The 19,428-nt window shown below is 41.8% G+C and overlaps 1 protein-coding gene across 2 annotated transcripts in view; it reads right to left on the bottom strand.

The window, feature by feature from the left end:
* Nucleotides 1–9,527: 9,527 nt before the first annotated feature.
* The window catches only part of RCAN3 (RCAN family member 3), a 39,718-nt gene continuing 29,817 nt past the window's right edge, over nt 9,528–19,428 (bottom strand). For both annotated transcript variants that reach the window (XM_004005113.6, XM_027965518.3), the window contains exons 3-5: nt 17,678–17,851; nt 16,449–16,620; nt 9,528–15,194 (exon numbers count right to left, since the gene is read on the bottom strand). In XM_004005113.6, coding sequence (XP_004005162.2) covers nt 15,010–15,194; nt 16,449–16,620; nt 17,678–17,851 — 531 coding nt within the window. In that variant the 3' untranslated portion in view covers nt 9,528–15,009. The remainder of the gene's footprint in view (nt 15,195–16,448; nt 16,621–17,677; nt 17,852–19,428) is intronic.

Below are 19,428 nucleotides of genomic sequence, written 5' to 3' on the forward strand. Positions count from 1 at the left end.
CCCCCCAGGCTCCATGGAGACAGAAGCTTCTGTGGTCAGGACCCTTCTGGACCTCGCCCTGTGTGTCTATACATATGGCTCTTCATTTGTATCTTTTAATATCCTTTCTAATAATCTGGTAACCTAGTAAGTAAACAGTTTCCCCGAGTTCTGTGAGCCACTGAACCAGATCAGTCAAGCCCATGAGAGGGTCCTGGGAACCTCTGATTTACACCAGGTCATCAGAAGCACAGGTAATAACCTGGACCGTTAATTAGCATCTGCAGTGAGGGTCAGTCTTGTAGGACTGAGCCCCTTGACCTGTGGGATCAGATGCTATCTCCGGGGAGATAGTGTCAGAACTGAGTGAAATTGTAGGGCATTTGCTGGTGTCCCACAATAGCTTGGTGTAAGAAAACTACCCTCCCCGCCCCCGCCCCCTTTCCTCAAACACAATTGCTGCCCAGAAGTGTCAACAGTAAAGCTGCTTATTGAGAGCGGAGGAGATATGAATACGTTTTTTGCATGAGTGCAGACACAGAAAATAAAAACAGCACGTGCGGACTCTGACAAGTATATAAAACGAATGTCCATGTACTGATGAAGATTTGAAGTTTGGCAGAGTGTAAATAAAATGTGGGGATTTTCCGTGTTCTTTTTTCCCTGTAGAGAAGATGGTGTTTATGTTAAACAGTTTTCTAAGTGAATGAAAATGGCTCATGAAATTACCCAACAAACCACCCCTGTTTCAGATGTACCATATGGATCCTTAGGCTCTGGGAGATTTAAAAAGAACAAAAAACCCTGCTCTTTCCACAAAGAAGGTACTCAAATGCATGGAGCTAACCTTCCTTTTCTTGTTAGCAGAGGGTGTTGCTGCAAACCAGCCTTTGAGCACCTGGGTTTTTATCTCCTGGCTGGAACTGTGCAGTCTCTCACTTCTGCCCTCAAAGCCTTAATCTGCTATTTATGGCTTTTGAGATGGTTGCTGGGGAAACAAGACAAATGTCACAGAGGATTAGAATGCAATCTCGAGGGGAGACAAAGCACAGAGATTCATGAATCCAGAAACATCCAAGTCCACACTGATTCAGCCAGTACACAAAAAAGAGGAAGCAAACATACCCAGGCCAGTTGATTCTGAAATCAACGCCTTGCCTCTCAGCCAAGGGAATGAAGACAGCAACAAAGGCCAAAAGACTCAGAAGCCATGATTCTCAACTATTTACAGTGCACACTGTGTGACTGTCCATGTGACTGTTGCCCATATAAATAGCACTCTTTGGGGACTTCCCTGGTGGCCCAGTGGTAAAGAATCTGCCTTGCAATGCAGGAGGCATGGGTTCAATCCTTGGTCTGGGAACTAATATCCCACATTTGTTGTTTTTCAGTTGCTAAGTTGTGTCTGACTCTTTGCGACCCTATGAACTACAGCATGCCAGGCTTCCTTGTCCATTATTTCCCGAAGTTTGCTCAAACTCATGTCCATTGGGTCAGTGATGCCATTCAACCATCCCATCCTCTTTTGTCCCCTTCTCCTACCCTCAAATTTTCAAGCATCAAGGTCTTTTCGAATGTGTTGGCTCTTCGCATCAGATGGAGCTTCAGCTTCTGCATCAGTCCTTCCAATGAATATTCAGGCTTGATTTCCTTTAGGATTGACTGGTTTGATCTCCTTCCTGTCCAAGGGACTCTCAAGAGTCTTCTCCAGCACCACATTTTGAAGGCATCAGTTCTTTGGTGCTCAACCTTTATGGTCCAGCTCTCATGTCCATACATGACTACTGGAAGAACCATAGCTTTGACTAGATGGACCTTTGTTGGCAAAGTAATGTTTCTGCTTTTTAATACACTGTCTAGGTTTATCATAGCTTTTCTTCCAATGAGCAAGCATCTCTTAATTTCATGGCTGCAGTCACCATTGGCAGTGATTTTGGAGCCCAAGGAAACAAAACCTGCCCATCTATTTTTTCCCATCTATTTGCCATGTCATGATGGGACAAGATGCCATGATCTTAGTGTTTTAAATATTGAGCTTTAAGCCAGCTTTTTCACTCTCCATTCACCTTCATCAAGATATTTTTTTTTACTTCCTCTTCACTTTTTGCCACTAGGGTGGTATCATCTGCATAACTGAGGTCACAGAGCAACTATGCCCGTGGGCCACAACTATTGACCCTGTGCTCTAGAGCCCAGGAGTTGCAACTAGTGAGGGCTCATTCTGCAACTTCTGGAGCCTGTGCCCCAGCTAAAGAGTCCATGGGCCACAGTGAAATATCCCTCACGACACAACAAAAATCCCACGTGCTACTACTAAGAGTCGACACAGGCAAATAAATAAATTAATTTTTAAAAAAAGTGTATCCTGCGGAACCCAGAGATGTGATCCAGAGGAGACAGGACCCATTCCCCCAAGCTGTGGTCCTGCATTTGGATTAATTCCCACTTGAGTTCTGGGAGCTTCTGGGTGATGGAAGGTGAAGAAAGGAGAGAGTGACCGAGACTGAGCCAGGCTTCTGGAACCCCCAGCAAGCCAGCCGGCCTCTCGAGGCTTCTGTTCTCACATCTGTAAAATGGCAGGTTGGGCTGTTTCGTGTCTGAGGCTTCTTCCAGTGAGTGTGACTCTCGTGACTGTCCCTTTAACCAGCCAGCCCTCGTCACACCTGACAGCTTCCTCATTTTTATGATAATTTTTAGGAACCCTATGATTCAATTTCACTGGTTGCCAGGGAAGAATCTTCTGTTCCCAGGGTGAAAATGAGAGGCTGTAAATGAAGCCCTTTGGCCGCCAGGGCAAGCTGCCTTTCCTCACCTTGGCAAGGAAACTGTCTTGGTATCTAGGATTCTAGGAGCACTTCCTGGCAGCAGAGAGCCTACCTGCATCTCTCTCTGCTGCTGGCTTCGCTCTCCCCTGGTACCTCCGGGTCCCCTCTAATATCACAGTCACCCTAGGAAACCCAGAGCAGCAGTAGAAGGAGTATACACACACAAAGAAGCCGCTCCGTTTCCTTCTGGGTGGCCTCAGGCAGATCTCCCAACCTTTCTGGGTTTTACCTTACTCTTCTATGATTCATTCATCCATGCAAATATTAACTGAGTGCTCGCTATGTGCCAGCAATGAATAAAAGAGACAATAAGCCCTGTCTTGATGAAGCTGACATTCTGATATGAGGGGAAAACACTAAAAATAAATAAGCCAGGGATAGGGCGTGTTGGAAGGCGGTAAGTGATTTGGGGAAAAATGAAAGGAAGGTGGGCGAGTGATGTCTGCTGCCTACCCAAAGAGTTGCCGTGAGGACTGAATGAGCTGATGTCCGTAAAATTACTTCCTCAAACAGCAATGAGCTATGCAAATATAAAGGATAATTATATCATAATGTTTTGTTCAATGAAAGCATATTCAAAAGATCTGAAAGGCATGGAGAATGTGGTGACCCAGGAATGGAGAACCCAAGTCAGCTTGAATCATGGCTGGGGCCGGGAAGGGAGCTTGGATATCCTCTAGCCCAGGGGTCTGGCGGTCCCTCAGAGTCACCCACGTGCTTTGAAAAGAGATCAAAGTTGCTCTGCAGAGTCCCTGGAACCTAAGTCTCTGAGGGCAGGGCCAGACATTCACATCGTTTCTTATAACCATTCAGGTGATGCTAACGTGTGACCAGGGTGGAGAGGAGCATCTGACCACAGAGAGGGGATGACTTACCTAAAACCTGAGATCTTTCCTCTCCCAGGCCCAGTGTCACTGCGTGTCACCTGGCACCTCATTCCCCTCCCTGCCGGGAGCCCGCACAGGGCTGTCGTGGCGTCTCAGGCCCTCCTCCCGCCCTCCCGAAGGCCGGAGTGGCCCTCTTGTGTGTGTGCTCACTCACTTGTGTCCAACTCTCTGTAACCCTGTGGATGGTAGCCTACCAGCTCCTCTATCCATGGGACTTTTCAGGCAAGAAAACTGGAGAGGGCTGCTATTTCCTACCCAACCCAGGGGATCCTCCCAACCCAGGAATTGAACCTGCATCTCTTGTGTCTCCTGCGTTGGCAGGCAGATTCCTTGCCTCTGTGCCACCCGGGAAGCCCAGTGGCTCTCTTACCTGAAGGCTAAGAAACTGCGTGAGTTTTCAGCAATGGCCAGGCTGTTGATCACTCCGAATTCAATTTCTGTTATGGGCTGAGTTGTGTTCCACTCCCCGCATTCCTACCCTGTCCACTACCTGAAAATTCCTATGTTGGAAGTCCTAACTTCTAATATAATTTCTTCAGAATCTGATTGTATTTGGAGATATGGCATTTAAACAGGTAATTAAAATATTAATAAAATGAAGTCATATGAAAGTGAAAGTGTTAGCTGCTCAGCCGTGTCCGACTCTTTGTGCACTGATGGACCACAGCACCCCAGGCTTCCCTGTCCATCACCAACGCTTAGAGCTTACTCAAACTCATGTCCAAGAGTTGATGATGGCATCCAACCAACTCATCCTCTGTCATCCCCTTCTCCTTCCACCCTCAATCTTTCCCAGCATCAGGGCCTTTTCAAATGAGTCAGTTCTTTGCATCGGGTGGAGAAAGTATTGGAGTTTCAGCTTCAGCATCAGTCCTTCAAATGAATATTCAGGACTGATTTCCTTAGAATTGACAGGTTGGATTTCCTTGCAGTCCAAGGGACTCTCATGAGTCTTCTCTAACACCACCGTTCAAAAGCATCAATTCTTCAGTGCTCAGCTTTCCTTATGGTCCAACTCTCACATTCATACATGACTACTGGAAAAACCATAGCTTTGACTAGATGGACCTTTATTGGCAAAGTAATGTCTCTGCTTTCTAATATGCTGTCTAGGTTGGTCAGAGCCTTTCTTTCAAGGAGCAAGGGTCTTTTAATTTCATGACTGCAGTCACCATCTGTAGTGATTTTGGAGCCCAAGAAAATAAAGTCTCTAACTGTTTCCATTGTTTCCCCATCTATTTGCTATGAAGTGATGGGACTGGATGCCAATATCTTAGTTTTCTGAATTTTGAGCTTTAAGCCAACTTTTTCACTCTCCTCCTTCACTTTCATCAAGATGCTCTTTAGTTCTTCTTCACTTTCTGCCATAAGAGTGGTGTCATCTGCATATCTGAGGTTATTGATATTTCTCCCAGCAAATCTTGATTCCAGCTTGTGCTTCATCCAGCCCAGCACTGCGCATGATGTACTCTGCATATAAGTTAAATAAACAGGATGACAGTATACAGGCTTGATGTACTCCTTTCCCGATTTGGAACCAGTCTGTTGTTCCATGTTCAGTTCTAACTGTTGTTTCTTGATCTGCATACATATTTCTCAGGAGGCAGGTCAGGTGGCCTGGTATTCCCATCTCTTTCAGAATTTTCCATAGTCTATTGTGATCCACACAGTCAAAGGCTCTGGCATAGTCAATAAAGCAGAAATAGATGTTTTTCTGGAACTCTCTTGCTTTTTTGATGATTTAACGGATGTTGGCAGTGTGATCTTTGGTTCCTCTGCTTTTTCTAAAACCAGCTTGAACATCAGGGAGTTCACGGTTCACGTACTGCTGAAGCCTGGCTTGGAGAATTTTGAGCATTATTTTGCTAGCGTGTAAGATGAGTGCAACTGTGTGGTAGTTTGAGCATTCTTTGGCATTGCCTTTCTTAGGGATTGGAATGAAAACTGACCTTTTCTAGTCCTGCAGCCACTGCTGAGTATTCCAAATTTGCTGGCATATTGAGTGCAGCACTTTCACAGCATCATCTTTTAGGATTTGAAATAGCTCCACTGGAATTCTGTCACCTCCACTAGCTTTGCTCGTAGTGATGCTTCCTAAAGCCCACTTGACTTCACATTCCAGGATGTCTGGCTCTAGGTGAGTGATCACACCATCGTGGTTATCTGGGTCATGAAGATCTATTTGTACAGTTCTTCTGTGTATTCTTGCCATCTCTTCTTAATATCTTCTGCTTCTGTTAGGTCCATATCATTTCTCTCTTTTATTGTGCTCATCTTTGCATGAAATGTTCCCTTGGGATCTCTAATTTTTTTTGAAGCAATCTCTAGTCTTTCCCATTCTATTGCTTTCCTCTATTCCTTTGGTTGATCATTGAGGAAGGCTTTCTTATCTCTCCTTGCTATTCTCTGGAACTCTGCATTCAAATGGGTGTATCTTTCCTTTTCTCCTTTGCCTTTAGCGTCTCTTCTTTTCTCAGCTATTCTCTTGGCAAAACTCAGTTAGCCTTTGACCTGCTTCATTTTGTACCCCAAGGCCAAATTTGCCTGTTACTCCAGGTTTCTCTTGACTTCCTACTTTTGCATTCCAGTCCCCTATAATGAAAAGGACATCTATTTTGGGTGTTAGTTCTAGCAGGTCTTGTAGGTCTTCATAGAACCGTTTAACTTCAGCTTCTTCAGCATTTCTTGTCAGGGCATAGACTTGGATAACTGTGATATTGAATGGTTTGGCTTGGAAATGAACAGAGATCATTCTGTCGTTTTTGAGATTGCATCCAAGTACTGCATTTGGGACTCTTTTGTTGACCATGATGGCTACTCCATTTCTTCTCAGAGCTTCCTGCCCACAGTAGTAGATATAATGGTCATCTGAGTTAAATTCATCTATTCCCATCCATTTTAGTTTGCTGATTCCTAAAATGTTGATGTTCACTCTTGCCATCTCCTGTTTCACCACTTCCAATTTGCCTTGATTCATGGACCTAACATTCCAGGTTCCTACGCAATGCTGCTCTTTACAGCATCAGACTTGACTTACAACACCAGTCACATCCACAACTGGGTGTTGTTTTTGCTTTGGCTGTGAATCTTCATTCTTTCTGGAGGTATTTCTCCACTCTTCTCCAGTAGCCTATTGGGCACCTGCTGACTTTGGGAGTTCATCTTTCAGTGTCCTATCTTTTTGCCTTTTCATACTGTTCATGGGGTTCTCAAGGTAAAAATACTGAAGTGGTTTGCCATTCTCTTCTCCAGTGGACCACGTTTTGTCAGAACTTTCCACCATGACCAGTCCTCTTGGGTGGCCCTACATGGCATGGCTCATAGTTTCATTGAGCAAGACTGAGCAAGATGGTCCATGTGATCAGTTTGATTAGTTTTCTGTGATTGTGGTTTTAAAAGCATAAAAGCATAGACTTAGATAATTAAAAGCATATACTTAATTACATATACATTTAAAAGCATATGCTTAATTATCTGTGTTCCGATTAGAGCTTGAAAGTTTATTTCCACTGCTGTTTTGTTGCAATTATGAATGGTATCTTATTGCTTACAGTTTGGCTATTGATAGTGGAAGAAAATGCTACCGAGTTTTGAAAGAAATTATTCTATTCAGCAACATCACTGTAGCTTCTTAGAGATTCTGATAGTTTCACTTTGTCTTCACATTTATCAAACCATGAAGTTTCCTTCTGGTGCCCCAATCTAAGAATACTCTTACTTAGATTGGGGAGAAATTATTAAACAAATTTAAATTTGTGAGCCTATCCTTTAACTGATTAAAGTCAGGATTTTAGTAGAAAGTTTCTTTCAGTGTTCTTCGTGTACCAGTGCAATGAAACTCTCCTAAGCAAAAGGGCTCCATAGTTGATCAGAGTTTTGGAGACTCAGAATGTACAAATTTGTAAGTTCCTAGAAGCACAACAATATAGAAGCTGTTTAACTTTTCCAGACATTTCAGACAACAAGCTTTTCCCAAATAACAAATTTTGATACACCCTATTTAAATACCTAACCTACAAATTACTTGTATTTATAGCCTCTATGTCTCAGAAGACCAGGGGAAGTTTGGCAAGATTTTAGATCTTTCCTGTAAGCTTTAGATTTAAATCTTTTTTTTTCCTTCTAGATTAGAATTATATTTTGATGTGTTCAGTGAAGGCAGAGTAGGTTACTGCTCACTCCTCATATCTGTTAATATGTTTCTTGGTGATAATACAATTCCAATACAAACACTGTTGAATTTAACTTTTAAAGCAGTCTATTTTTCCCCACCATTTCCTTTATTTAAGTCCGTCTACTATTATGAGGTAAATTACCTAAAGCTTAACTCTTGTATTCTCTATTCTGCATTACAACAGTGTTTTATTTTTAGGTTATTTGCAGTATTTTTCCAACTTGCTGTTTCAGGAAAGAATTTTTGGCTCCAGTGAAATCTTATTTTAAGGTCATTATGTACAACAGACTGCCAGGCCCCGGTCACCTGGAGGCCCAGCTCCACCTGGAGGCCACCCCCCAGAACACAGCTTGAAAACATCTGGGACAATGGCAATGTCCCCAGTAACTCTGAGTTAATGGTATTAAAACAGAAATACACTACTAATTTTAAGAACCTTTGAATCCTAGAATGTTTCCTCCTGAAAAACAAAAGAGTATCAGTTTAACAGAGTAGAAAAGTGTGGTAGAGAGAACCTGGGGATAGAGGCAAGAAACTCAGATCTCCCAAGTGGGCTACCATCCAGATGTGTGAACTTGGCGATGTCTCTTGGGCCGTTTGCTTGCAAAGGTGTGAGTAGGAGGCGTGGGGCGGGGGAGTGGAGGCCACTGAAATACATGTGTTCTGAACTGTTCTGTGAGCTCTCACAGGTGCTGTCTCCACTCTCCCCACCCTGCCTCCTTTCAAAAGAAGCAGCTTTGTTTACCTTTTTTTTTTTTCGTAATCGGTTTTACACTGGGATTTATATAAGATTTTATTTGAACAAAGAGCAGATGGCTTAAAAACTGGTATGGGGACTTCCCTGGTGGTCCACTGGTTAAGAGTCTACCTTCCAATGACGGGGACACAGGTTTGGTCCTTGGTCAGGGGACTAAGATCCCACATCCTGCAGGAGAGTTAAGCTCCGGCGCCACCACTACTGAGCCCACGTGCTCTTCAGCCCGAGCACCACAACTGGAGAGAAGCCTGGCAACTAAGGCCCAATGTAGCCAAATAAATAAACAGATAAATAATATTTTTTTAAGTGGTATGTATATATAAAAAAATCATTGTACTAAATAATCTCTATAGTCATTTCTTCTAGTTTAAATTTTGGAGTTTTTTTTTTTTTTTTAACTGAGACAGAAAATACCAAAAATAAATAATTAAAAAGAAGATCTCCGTTGCGGTCTGTGGGCTTCCCATTGCAGTGGCCTCTCTTGCTGTGGAGCTTGGGCTCAGGGGTGCTTGGGCTTTGGCAGCTACAATACATGGGCCTAGCAGATGCCGTGCACGGGCACGGGCTAGCTGCCCCAGGGCGTGCAGGGTCTCTCTGGACCAGCAATGGAATTGGTATCCCCTGCACTGCATCAGTGGACTACCAGGGATGCCCAAAGGTCAATCATTTCTAGCTGAGGAGCAAACCAGGGTAAAAACTCTTCTTGGTGAAAAACATAAATGAGAGTGGTTATTTCCAGAGTCAGTGGCGAGTCACCACCACCTTTAACTTTGGCACAGACATGCGCAGTGGGATTGCGTTAAAGAATCAAACATAAGATTTCACTTTTCTGCCTTTTCTATGTTATTACCTAAATGTAAGCGATACTTATTTAAAATACTACAAAGAAAACGCAATTCACAGGATTAAAAAAAAACAACTAACTTTATTAGCTTTAAAAACAAAACTGTTACTGTTAATCACAAAGATTTCCCCCAAAATTACATTCTGCTTTTGTCACCTTGACAAAAGGAATGTTTAAATGTCCTCAAAATACAGAAGCGCCAAAGTAGACAAATAACAAAGTACTACACACTATGAATTGCCACTTTAAGGATACTAAAATGTGGAATACACATGTATGAATTATCGACCCATTTTTGGAAGTACAGTAATATTCACTACAGATGATAGTAGCAGAAAGGTAACATCCCCCAAAATATAACACAAGGTAACAGACATTTGCAGATACAATAATGAATCTGACCCCTGGGTTCAGTTAACTCAGAAGTGAAATGGTGGAGAAACATTTCTTGAACTTGGAGGCTACGCACAGTATAAGAGGAATGAAATCACGGGGCCCTGCTTGGGCTGAGAAGCGGTGGGAGGAGTATGGCACACTAGCAGGACTAGCCACCTTTATCTCTCAGTCCCCAAGCTGAGTTAGGAAGACTGGGGACTGAATAGAAAGCAACACAGATTAGGTGCATAGATGTAAGTCTCCCCTTATGACAAGAATGGACAGTCAGTCAAAGCCACGCAGGAGTTCCAAGAGCCTGCAGAACACAGTTTTGTTTCCAAAGGAAATGTAGGTTTACAGGATAGACCACACGACTGATTTAGCAAAAGGCCTTCAAATTTTTGTTTAAATGGACAGGGATACTTTGACTTAGCCCAAGATTAGCTCTTTTTAACCCTGGCTGGAAAGTTCTAATTTGACCCTTTTTATAATTTTTTGATCAGTGAATCTAGGAATTGGAAATTTCAGTTGCTTAGTTGCTTGTATATTCATTAATAACGACACTCTACAAATTATTACAATTTCCCCTGATTCACGGTTAAAAAACAATGGCATTCCAATGAAGGTACGCTCTGATTGACCCCACTCCGATGGAAGTTTAAAAAACATATATTTATCAAATTGTTGGACAAGGTTCATAAATCTTATTCTTTAAATTTGTTGAACCTTTTAAAAGACACAGTTCTACAACGCGGACTTACTTCTTAAGCTAGACGGCAACTACGTCTCCAAGTCTTTAGTTTCTTTATATTAGCATACTTATTGTAAGAAATTCCTTTCCTACAGGAAGATAAAAATGCAAGTGAGCCAAGAAGGGAAAGACTGGCTGATCTCACCTGCAGGAGAGGTATGAAGTACAAAACTCTGGAGAAAAGAGAGACATCCATCGGGCAGGGAGCCTGACACACCGAAGTATTTTGTCGTTTCCAATGCTTGATTATGATTTAGATTTTCCCTTCTAAAAAAAAAGCCATGGACTATAGACAAGTCTATATAAAAACACGAAGCACAGGTCGGCCTTCAATCATTAACAGAATTCCATCTCATAAACACTGAGTGAGCGTGCCCTTCCACTGCAAGCTCTTTCCAAATCATATTAGATCTCATTCTGCTTCACTACAGTCATGTCTCAAGTCTGCCTATTTATATTTTGATCTGATTATTATGAAAATCTAGGAAAGCCTACATAAAATGTCACCACAATTCCTGGCTACCAAAATAACATTAAGTAGATTCCAAATCCAATGGTACAATGACCACAAAAACACAAAACGTTGGACATTAAATTCATTCATTGAAATTACTAAGTCACTGACTTCATCAGATAAGATTTTTCTTATTCATTGTACCTCATTGGGGAAAAGAAATTTTTTCCCCTTTGGTTTCTTATGACTGGTTATCGTTGCCTCTGAGTGTCTTTAAGAAGTCAGTGCAAGAAAACAGCCTGGACGTTGGGAGTGCCGATTCGAGAACCTGGGCTGCCTTCTGTGGGCTTCGTAGCAAGTCACACCTCCTGCTTTCTCATGTAAGCAACACGAGGATTCGACTACATGATTCCCAAAGTTGCCTTCAGCTCTGTAACTGAGATTCTGAGAAATCAAATATTTCAACTTTATATCACAACATTTTAAAAAGATGGGATTCATGTGAATGGGAAAAACAATCATATTCTAGACGAATGAAAGTGCTAGACTGATGCTATCTCCTGGTATCTCTTTGAATATCCCATAAACCAAAATGCTTATTTAAACTTTTACGTCATAAACAATGAAGTCCAATTGTATAGCACAGGGCACTATAGTCAATATCCTGTGATAAACCGTAATGGAAAAGAATATAAAAAAGAATATGCATCTGTATGTATAACTGAATCACTTTGCTATACAGCAGAAACTAACACAACATTGTAAAATCAACTATATTTCAATTAAAAAAAAATACCCTTTATGTTGAACTTAAAAGTTCCCAGTAGCTTTTCTTTGGCTCTTAATTACTGATAGGTTCAGTGTACAACATTTTGGAGAAGCAGAATATGAAAAGACTAGTTTGCTTTCACCTGATCTTCAGCTCTCCAAGGCAAGGGAGCTGTTTCTACCTAAACTAGTAGACGCTCAGAGGCGTACACTTCTGAACATAACAGATTCACTTCTGGTTTCGTCAGGTGGGTAAACTGAAAGAACCTGGACCACAGGAGCCCACGCATTGCAAGTTCTGTCAACTATTTTTATTCTTATAATTTTCTTATCTTCTACAAATGTTTTTCCTAACAAAAAGCATCATCTTCTTCCCTCACAACTGCCTAACCTGATCAGAGATCATGGTGTCTAAAGAAACCATGGCTATTATACTTACAGTTAAACCTAAGTGATGACTCAGTTTCAAGGAAGAAATGTACATAAACTTTTAAAAATGTACTTAAATAAAAGATGAATGAGACTTGTCTCTCGCAAGATGGATACATGAATTGGATACAGAATAGTCAAAAAAGATCAGAGATCATAATACCTAGGGAGATTCTGGTTGATTTCACAATATTAAAATGTTAATGGGCAGGAATTGCCTGGAGGTCCAGTGGTTAGGACTTGGTGCTTGGATTCAATCCCTGGTGAAGGAAATAAGATTCTCTCAAGCTGTGGGGTACAGTCAAAAATTTTAACAAGTTAATGGGTTTAGTAGTTTTTCTTTTAGAGCTCATGTTGTGGAAACACTATACTAGAAAGAACAAAAATATTAATGTTTTCCATTCAGAAAAGTTGCAGTGGAAGCTTGGAGTCTTAACCACTGGACCACCAGCAAAGTCCTCAGAAAAGTTTTACACATAATAAATTAAAAATATATTATTTAATATATACTTAATTTTGGTTTAAGTTTTTCTTCAATTTATTCAGCATTGAAAAAAATAAAGAGAAAAAGAAATATTCAGGTAATTTGCATTGTTGGGGGGGCTTCCCTGGTGGCTCAGGCAGTAAAGAATCTGCCTGCAATGCAAAAGATCTGGGTTCTATCTCTGGGTTAGGAAGAGCCCCTGGAGAAGGAAATGGCAACCCACTCCAGTATTCCTGCCTGGAGAATTCCATGGTCAGAGGAGCCTGGTGTGCTATAGTCCATGGGGTTACAAAGAGTCAGATACAACCGAGCAACTAACACTTAAATTTGCATTGTTGGACTATAAAAGATAGTTTTAAGGTAGGGATAGAATATTCTTTAATTGGAAGGTACAGCATGAAAGCCAAGCCAAACAATAAAACATCATGACTTTTGATCACTTAGAAAATTACAGTGAATAAATATTATCTAAAAGAAAATTCAAAAATTTCCAAACGTTGAAAATACATACATTTCCTGACTTACAGAGTTTGTTCTGCAATGATAAGTTAGTGCACCCAGATAAGATTAAAAACTGGCTGAAGTTAGAGCTGCAAAGTAAATTTATTAAGTGGCTGCCAGTTAAACTGCCAAATAACAAATTTAGTAAGTTTAATAAGCTGCTTACAGAATCACAAATTTCAACTGAATTTACATTGAGGCTTACCAGTGGTGGATATATACAAACAGAAGAGTTGATCATCTCAGCATATCTGAAGGTAAGGAAAATATAGAAAACTTTTTTATTTTGCAATAAAGTTTAAGTCCTTAAAAATAAATTCAACCGCAATAAGAACATCTAGACCACAGAAACACGTTACCAAAAATGTTTCGACAGCATAATCTGAATTTCTGCATTTCTGAATTTCTTTCGTTGTCGTGGCAGCCACACTGGTTTATTAGTCCAAACTCAAAAGTCCTTGCACAGACACAGCAAGGAGCCCCAGACACTTGCCTTACAAAGAAAACCTTGGGGCAGCAGAGAACCAGTACGGCCACCTGACCTGAAGCAAAGCATTCTTAGTTACGACACTTTTCTACAAAAAGGACTTCGAGATTCAATCAGACCTCAAAAGAGTTAAGAAGATGTCTGTTCAATGATACACCCTCAAACACAAGTAGGAAACAATTCTGTTTTAAGGGAAAGTGCCAACTGGAAGCCACAGTAAACAAATTCCACCCAAAAGAAACTCTGACCAATGAATTATCCATATCTGCTCCATCTTTCCCTAATTCACAGAAAAACAGTGTGTGTGACTCCTCTTGTCAAAGCAAACAGAAGAATGTTTAAATGGACAATTTAACAACAGTCTTCAGAAAATCTTATCAGTACTTTTTCTGATTTAAAGTCTATGAATGATGACACACAAACACGAAGAATGACCACTCAGCTGGTAGCTGAAGACGGGCCGAGCTACAGGCCGGGATGTGTCACAAATGGGAGAGCGCGGTAGCCGCCTGAGATCACAGTCATCAAGGTCACGGTCATCAAGCTCACAGGTGATGCGTCTCGCTTCCAAAGCAGCAGCTCTTTGCCCGGGTGGCCTTATCAGGAACTGGGGTCTATTACGTATCACTTTGTGATGAGAACAGTGTGCATGTAGATTTGGTCACCTTGATTCTGACAGTCGAAGGGAACTGGGCATTTCTTCCCCAAAGCTAAAGAAAAAAAAACCACTTGAGAAAAAAAAAGATTTTCTGTGAATTATTCTCTATGTCAGGTCTCTTTCTGGGCAAAAAATTCCATGTATATTGAATACCGATTAATCTTTGACCAAAAGATACGTTGGGAGCCAATAGACCATTATAAATATACTCAACTAGATTATTAAAAATGTAATACTTTTTATTATTATTATTTTAAGACTATTTTTAAGTTCTCAAAAATGGAACTGCCCTGGGTGACTACCATTTTCACTTTGGGGTACCCTGTGCTGTCCAGAATCAGGGAAATCAATGTTTCTGGAGGAAGCCATTCTCCTAATTTGCTGTTTAAAATTGGTCAAGAGTTGCCACGTGGTGGGGGCTAATCCTTTAAAGTAATATGCTGTTCAGAACATCAGTTAAAACTTGTGCTTTTAACTGATCAGTTAAAACTGCTACTCCATGCCCTACTGTCCCCAGTGTGGGTGCCCTGTGCCCCCCGGCCTCCCCTTGGCTGAGCAGTGGTCATGGTATGGGTGGGCATGTCCCCGCCATCCCTGGCCAGGTGGGCAGTGGCTGCGCGCCACACCACCAAAGCCTCAAAGCGCACAGTCGAAGGCCCGGGGCTCGCCCAGCGCTGCGGTCGGAGGCTCTGGGCGCCGTGTCTGGGTGATTCTCTGTTTGGGGTTTTTTGTTCCTTCTTCCTCTTCAGTTTCACTTTCACAGACGTGAACCACCACGCTCGGTGTGGACTCGGTTCCTGCGTGAAGTTCGTATTTCTCTCCTGCGGAGGGAAACAGCAAAGGAAGGGTTCTGAACCTTCAAACTTCTTGTTCTGCTCATGTCTGCATTGCTGATTACTGGCTTTTCAATCTGTAAATCCTACGTCATAGTACTTTATCTTGTTTAGACATTAGAGAATTAATGCTTTTTAAGGTTCTTAAAAAATTCTGGCATTTCAACAAATTAGTAGTGAGGAGTACTGAGTGAGGTCTCGGGAGTTAAAATGCAAGTGCAAATTACTGTTCTATGAACAACGCCAAGTGTTCCTGCTTAACTTCGTAATGGTTTCTGGGTTCCCCTTGGGAGACACCTGTAAGGTTTCAGGCAGCATCGGCAATCTCTTATAGGACCTCAGGGACCCAAGATACAGCTCTCCTGTCTAAAAACAATTTCCCCTCAAATGCCTTTTGTATCCCCTAATGTTAATGAAGACACAACATTATTTTAGGTGGATGAACCAACAATGGCACTGCTTTATTATACTATTTTGGAGGGATGAGAGAGAGAAATTAAACAGAAGGAAAAGAAGAGTGGAAAAGAAATACAAGAGAAGACTCTGAAGGGATGATATGGTATCCCCACCAATTCCTTGATAAACTAATCAGTGTAGAAAGTTGTCTGTCTGCTATTTTGATGGCAACTAATATTCTCTAATAATCTGGCATGTACTAGAATTTGGAGCAGTAAAAACTGCAGTTAGATTTACTATTACGTATATATCACTTAGTTCTTGTGTGTGTGTGTGTGTGTGTGTGTGTGTGCGTGCGCACGCGCGCACTCAATCTTGCTCAGTCGTGTCCAGCTCTGTGATTCTGTGGACTATAGGCCACCAGGCCCCTCTGTCCACGGGATTTCCCAGGCAAGAATACTGTAGTGGGTTGCCATTTCCTTCTCCAGAGGATCTTCCCGATTTGGGGATCGAACCTGCATCTCCTGTGTCTCCTGCCTTGACAGGCAGACTCTTTACCACTGTGCCACCTGGGAAAGCCCTTAGTCCTTATAACCATGTTGAAGGGTAGTTCCTATGATCCCTATTTTAGATGAGAAAACAGAGGCTCAGAAAATTGAAGCTAAATAACCTGCTCTAGATCACAAAGTTAGCAAAGGCTAGAATCTGAACCCAGGTTTGTGTGACTTTAACTTCCATGCTGATCGTGTTGCCACTAGTTGGCTAGAACACAGATAGCTAGATGAATGGGGGCTTTAAAGCAAAAGTTTCTTAGAGAAAAAAATAGGGGAGAGAGAAGTTTGTTACCTGGTCCCAATTTGGAAACAGCACAGAGTAAATCATAATTTATAACAGGCGTTGCATCTTCCCCTTGCTTCCACCCCACCGGAGGTGACGCAGGAGGGGAGATGAGGAACTGCTTGGCAGGTTGGGGCGGCTGTAAATACGACTTGTCCCGTGTTTCACTGGACATCTGTACCTGCAGGGGGGAAGATACTCACAGTTTATGACCAGGCTATGTTTTTCACTTTCATCGTCCCATTAACTATAACACCTCTTTGGAGAAAATGTAAAATTTCTCTTTGACAGGCTACATAGCTTCCAGGGGCTGGGTCAGAGTCTGTCTGGTTCACCACTGAACACTTAGTGCATGGCACAGAGCATCAGGTGCCCAATAAATATTCGTCAAATGGAAAGAAAAATCGATGAGTAGACGACTGGACAATGAACCGTACTAAGCACTGAATTCCAGTTTTAGAAGAGATTAGGTTATACCGTCACCATCGACTCCACCAAGACGTATCCAAACATAGGTTTCATTTGTAATGTCAGACGGCAAATCCCATCTTAATTTTTTTTAATTTTGAAAGCTAGACCAAAGGAAAAAAATGCTTTGTGAAAACTAAAACAGTACACTTAACAGCTGATCTAATGCTTTTATTTCACTAATTCTTCCAAGAAGCGATTGGTTTGTCAGAGTCTTATCAATGGGGGATTAGACTAATGAGGATGGCCAAGTCTCATCAACTTGCAGGGCCCTCTGCAGCTCTAAGGTCTAGGACAGCCTCTCTGTATATGCTGTCTGCTCCCTGCTCGCCCCTGGGCTGGGAGCCAGTTTCAACAGGGCGCCTCTTAGGAATCACACACAGCCCACGGAAATGAGTCCAGAGACTGCTTTTCTCACGTCTTCCAAGGAGGTCCCATCACAAGTGCCATTCTAGACGACAGGAGAACAGTGACCTTAAGGTGTTATGGCTTAACCCTCTCAACCCCAGTTGAGCAAAGCTGCCAGAAAAAAATGAAGCCCTCTGTTAGGCTATGCAAAACAAAGTTAGGAGGGCAAATATGCTTAATAAACATATATGTTTATGTATCTGTAGAACAAAGGGAAAATATGTTTCCATGGTTTGCTGATCGGGATTGTTCATTTCAAAGACCTCTGATACGATAATAGAGAAGACGGAGAGTTGACAGCGTCGTTGGATGGAGGAAAACAAGTCCAGCCCACTCTGCCCTCTGCACAATGAAGTAAGTACCTGCGCGAAATACAGCTTCAGCTTCCTCCCATTGAAGTCTGTCTCGTGGAGTTCTATTCGAGCCCGTGCTGCCGCCTCAGGCTTGCTGAAATTTATTCGGACTCTTCGAAAGCTTTTGAATAACTGAAATGTAACTTGGTCATCATAGATGGTGAAAAGCGCTTCGAATCTCTCCTACAAAGTGAGGGGCAGCACAGCAGAGAGAATAAGGGTGGGTGGGGGGAGGAAAGCTTTTACCAAGAGGAAATTTAAATCATTAAACATAAGTTGTGGAGTAGAATTCATTATAATTTGTTTTTTTTTTTTTTTTCCCCAAGAAGCATTCTTTTCCTATAGGTGCACAAGAACAGGTGTCCTGTTGTCATATGCTAAATTCTGCACTTTGCACTTATTTTAAAAATAACCATTCAATATCACAGTTGTCCAAGTCTATGCCCCAACCAGTAACGCTGAAGAAACTGAAGTTGAACAGTTCTATGAAGACCTACAAGACCTTTTAGAACTAACACCCAAAAAAGATGTCCTTTTCATTATAGGGGACTGGAATGCAAAAGTAGGAAGTCAAGAAACACCTGGAGTAGCAGGCAAATTTGGCCTTGGAGTACAGAATGAAGCAGGGCAAAGACTAATAGAGTGTTGCCAAGAAAATGCACTGGTCATAGCAAACACCCTCTTCCAACAACACAAGAGAAGACTCTACACATGGACATCACCAGATGGTCAATACGGAAATCAGATTGATTATATTCTTTGCAGCCAAAGATGAGAAGCTCTATACAGTCAACGAAAACAAGACCAGGAGCTGACTGTGGCTCAGATCATGAACTCCTTATTACCAAATGCAGACTCAAATTGAAGAAAGTAGGGAAAACCACTAGACCATTCAGGTATGACCTAAATCAAATCCCTTATGATTATACAGTGGAAGTGAGAAATAGATTTAAGGGCCTAGATCTGATAGATAGAGTGCCTGATGAACTATGGAATGAGGTTTGTGACACTGTACAGGAGACAGGGATCAAGACCATCCCCATGGAAAAGAAATGCAAAAAAGCAAAATGCTGTCTGGGGAGGCCTTACAAATAGCTGTGAAAAGAAGAGAAGCAAAAAGCAAAGGAGAAAAGCAAAGATATAAGCATCTGAATGCAGAGTTCCAAAGAATAGCAAGAAGAGATAAGAAAGCCTTTTGTAGTGATCAATGCAAAGAAATAGAGGAAAACAACAGAATGGGAAACACTAGAGATCTTTTCAAGAAAATTAGAGATACCAAGGGAATATTTCATGCAAAGATGGGCTCAATAAAGGACAGAAATGGTATGAACCTAACAGAAGCAGAAGATATTAAGAAGAGGTGGCAAGAATACACGGAAGAACTGTACAAAAAAGATCTTCATGACCCAGATAGTCATGATCACTAATCTAGAGCCAGACATCTTGGAATGTGAAGTCAAGTGGGCCTTAGAAAACATCACTACAAACAAAGCTAGTGGAGGTGATGGAATTCCAGTTGAGCTGTTTCAAATCCTGAAAGATGATGCTGTGAAAGTGCTGCACTCAATATGCCAGCAAATTTGGAAAACTCAGCAGTGGCCACAGGACTGGAAAAGGTCAGTTTTCATTCCAATTCCAAAGAAAGGCAATGCCAAAGAATGCTCAAACTACCACACAATTGCACTCATCTCACATGCTAGTAAAGTAATGCTCAAAATTCTCTAAGTCAGGCTTCAGCAATACGTGAACCGTGAAATGCC

This window comes from Ovis aries, chromosome 2 (genome assembly GCF_016772045.2).
Source record: "Ovis aries strain OAR_USU_Benz2616 breed Rambouillet chromosome 2, ARS-UI_Ramb_v3.0, whole genome shotgun sequence".
In the NCBI taxonomy this organism is placed as follows: domain Eukaryota; kingdom Metazoa; phylum Chordata; class Mammalia; order Artiodactyla; family Bovidae; genus Ovis; species Ovis aries.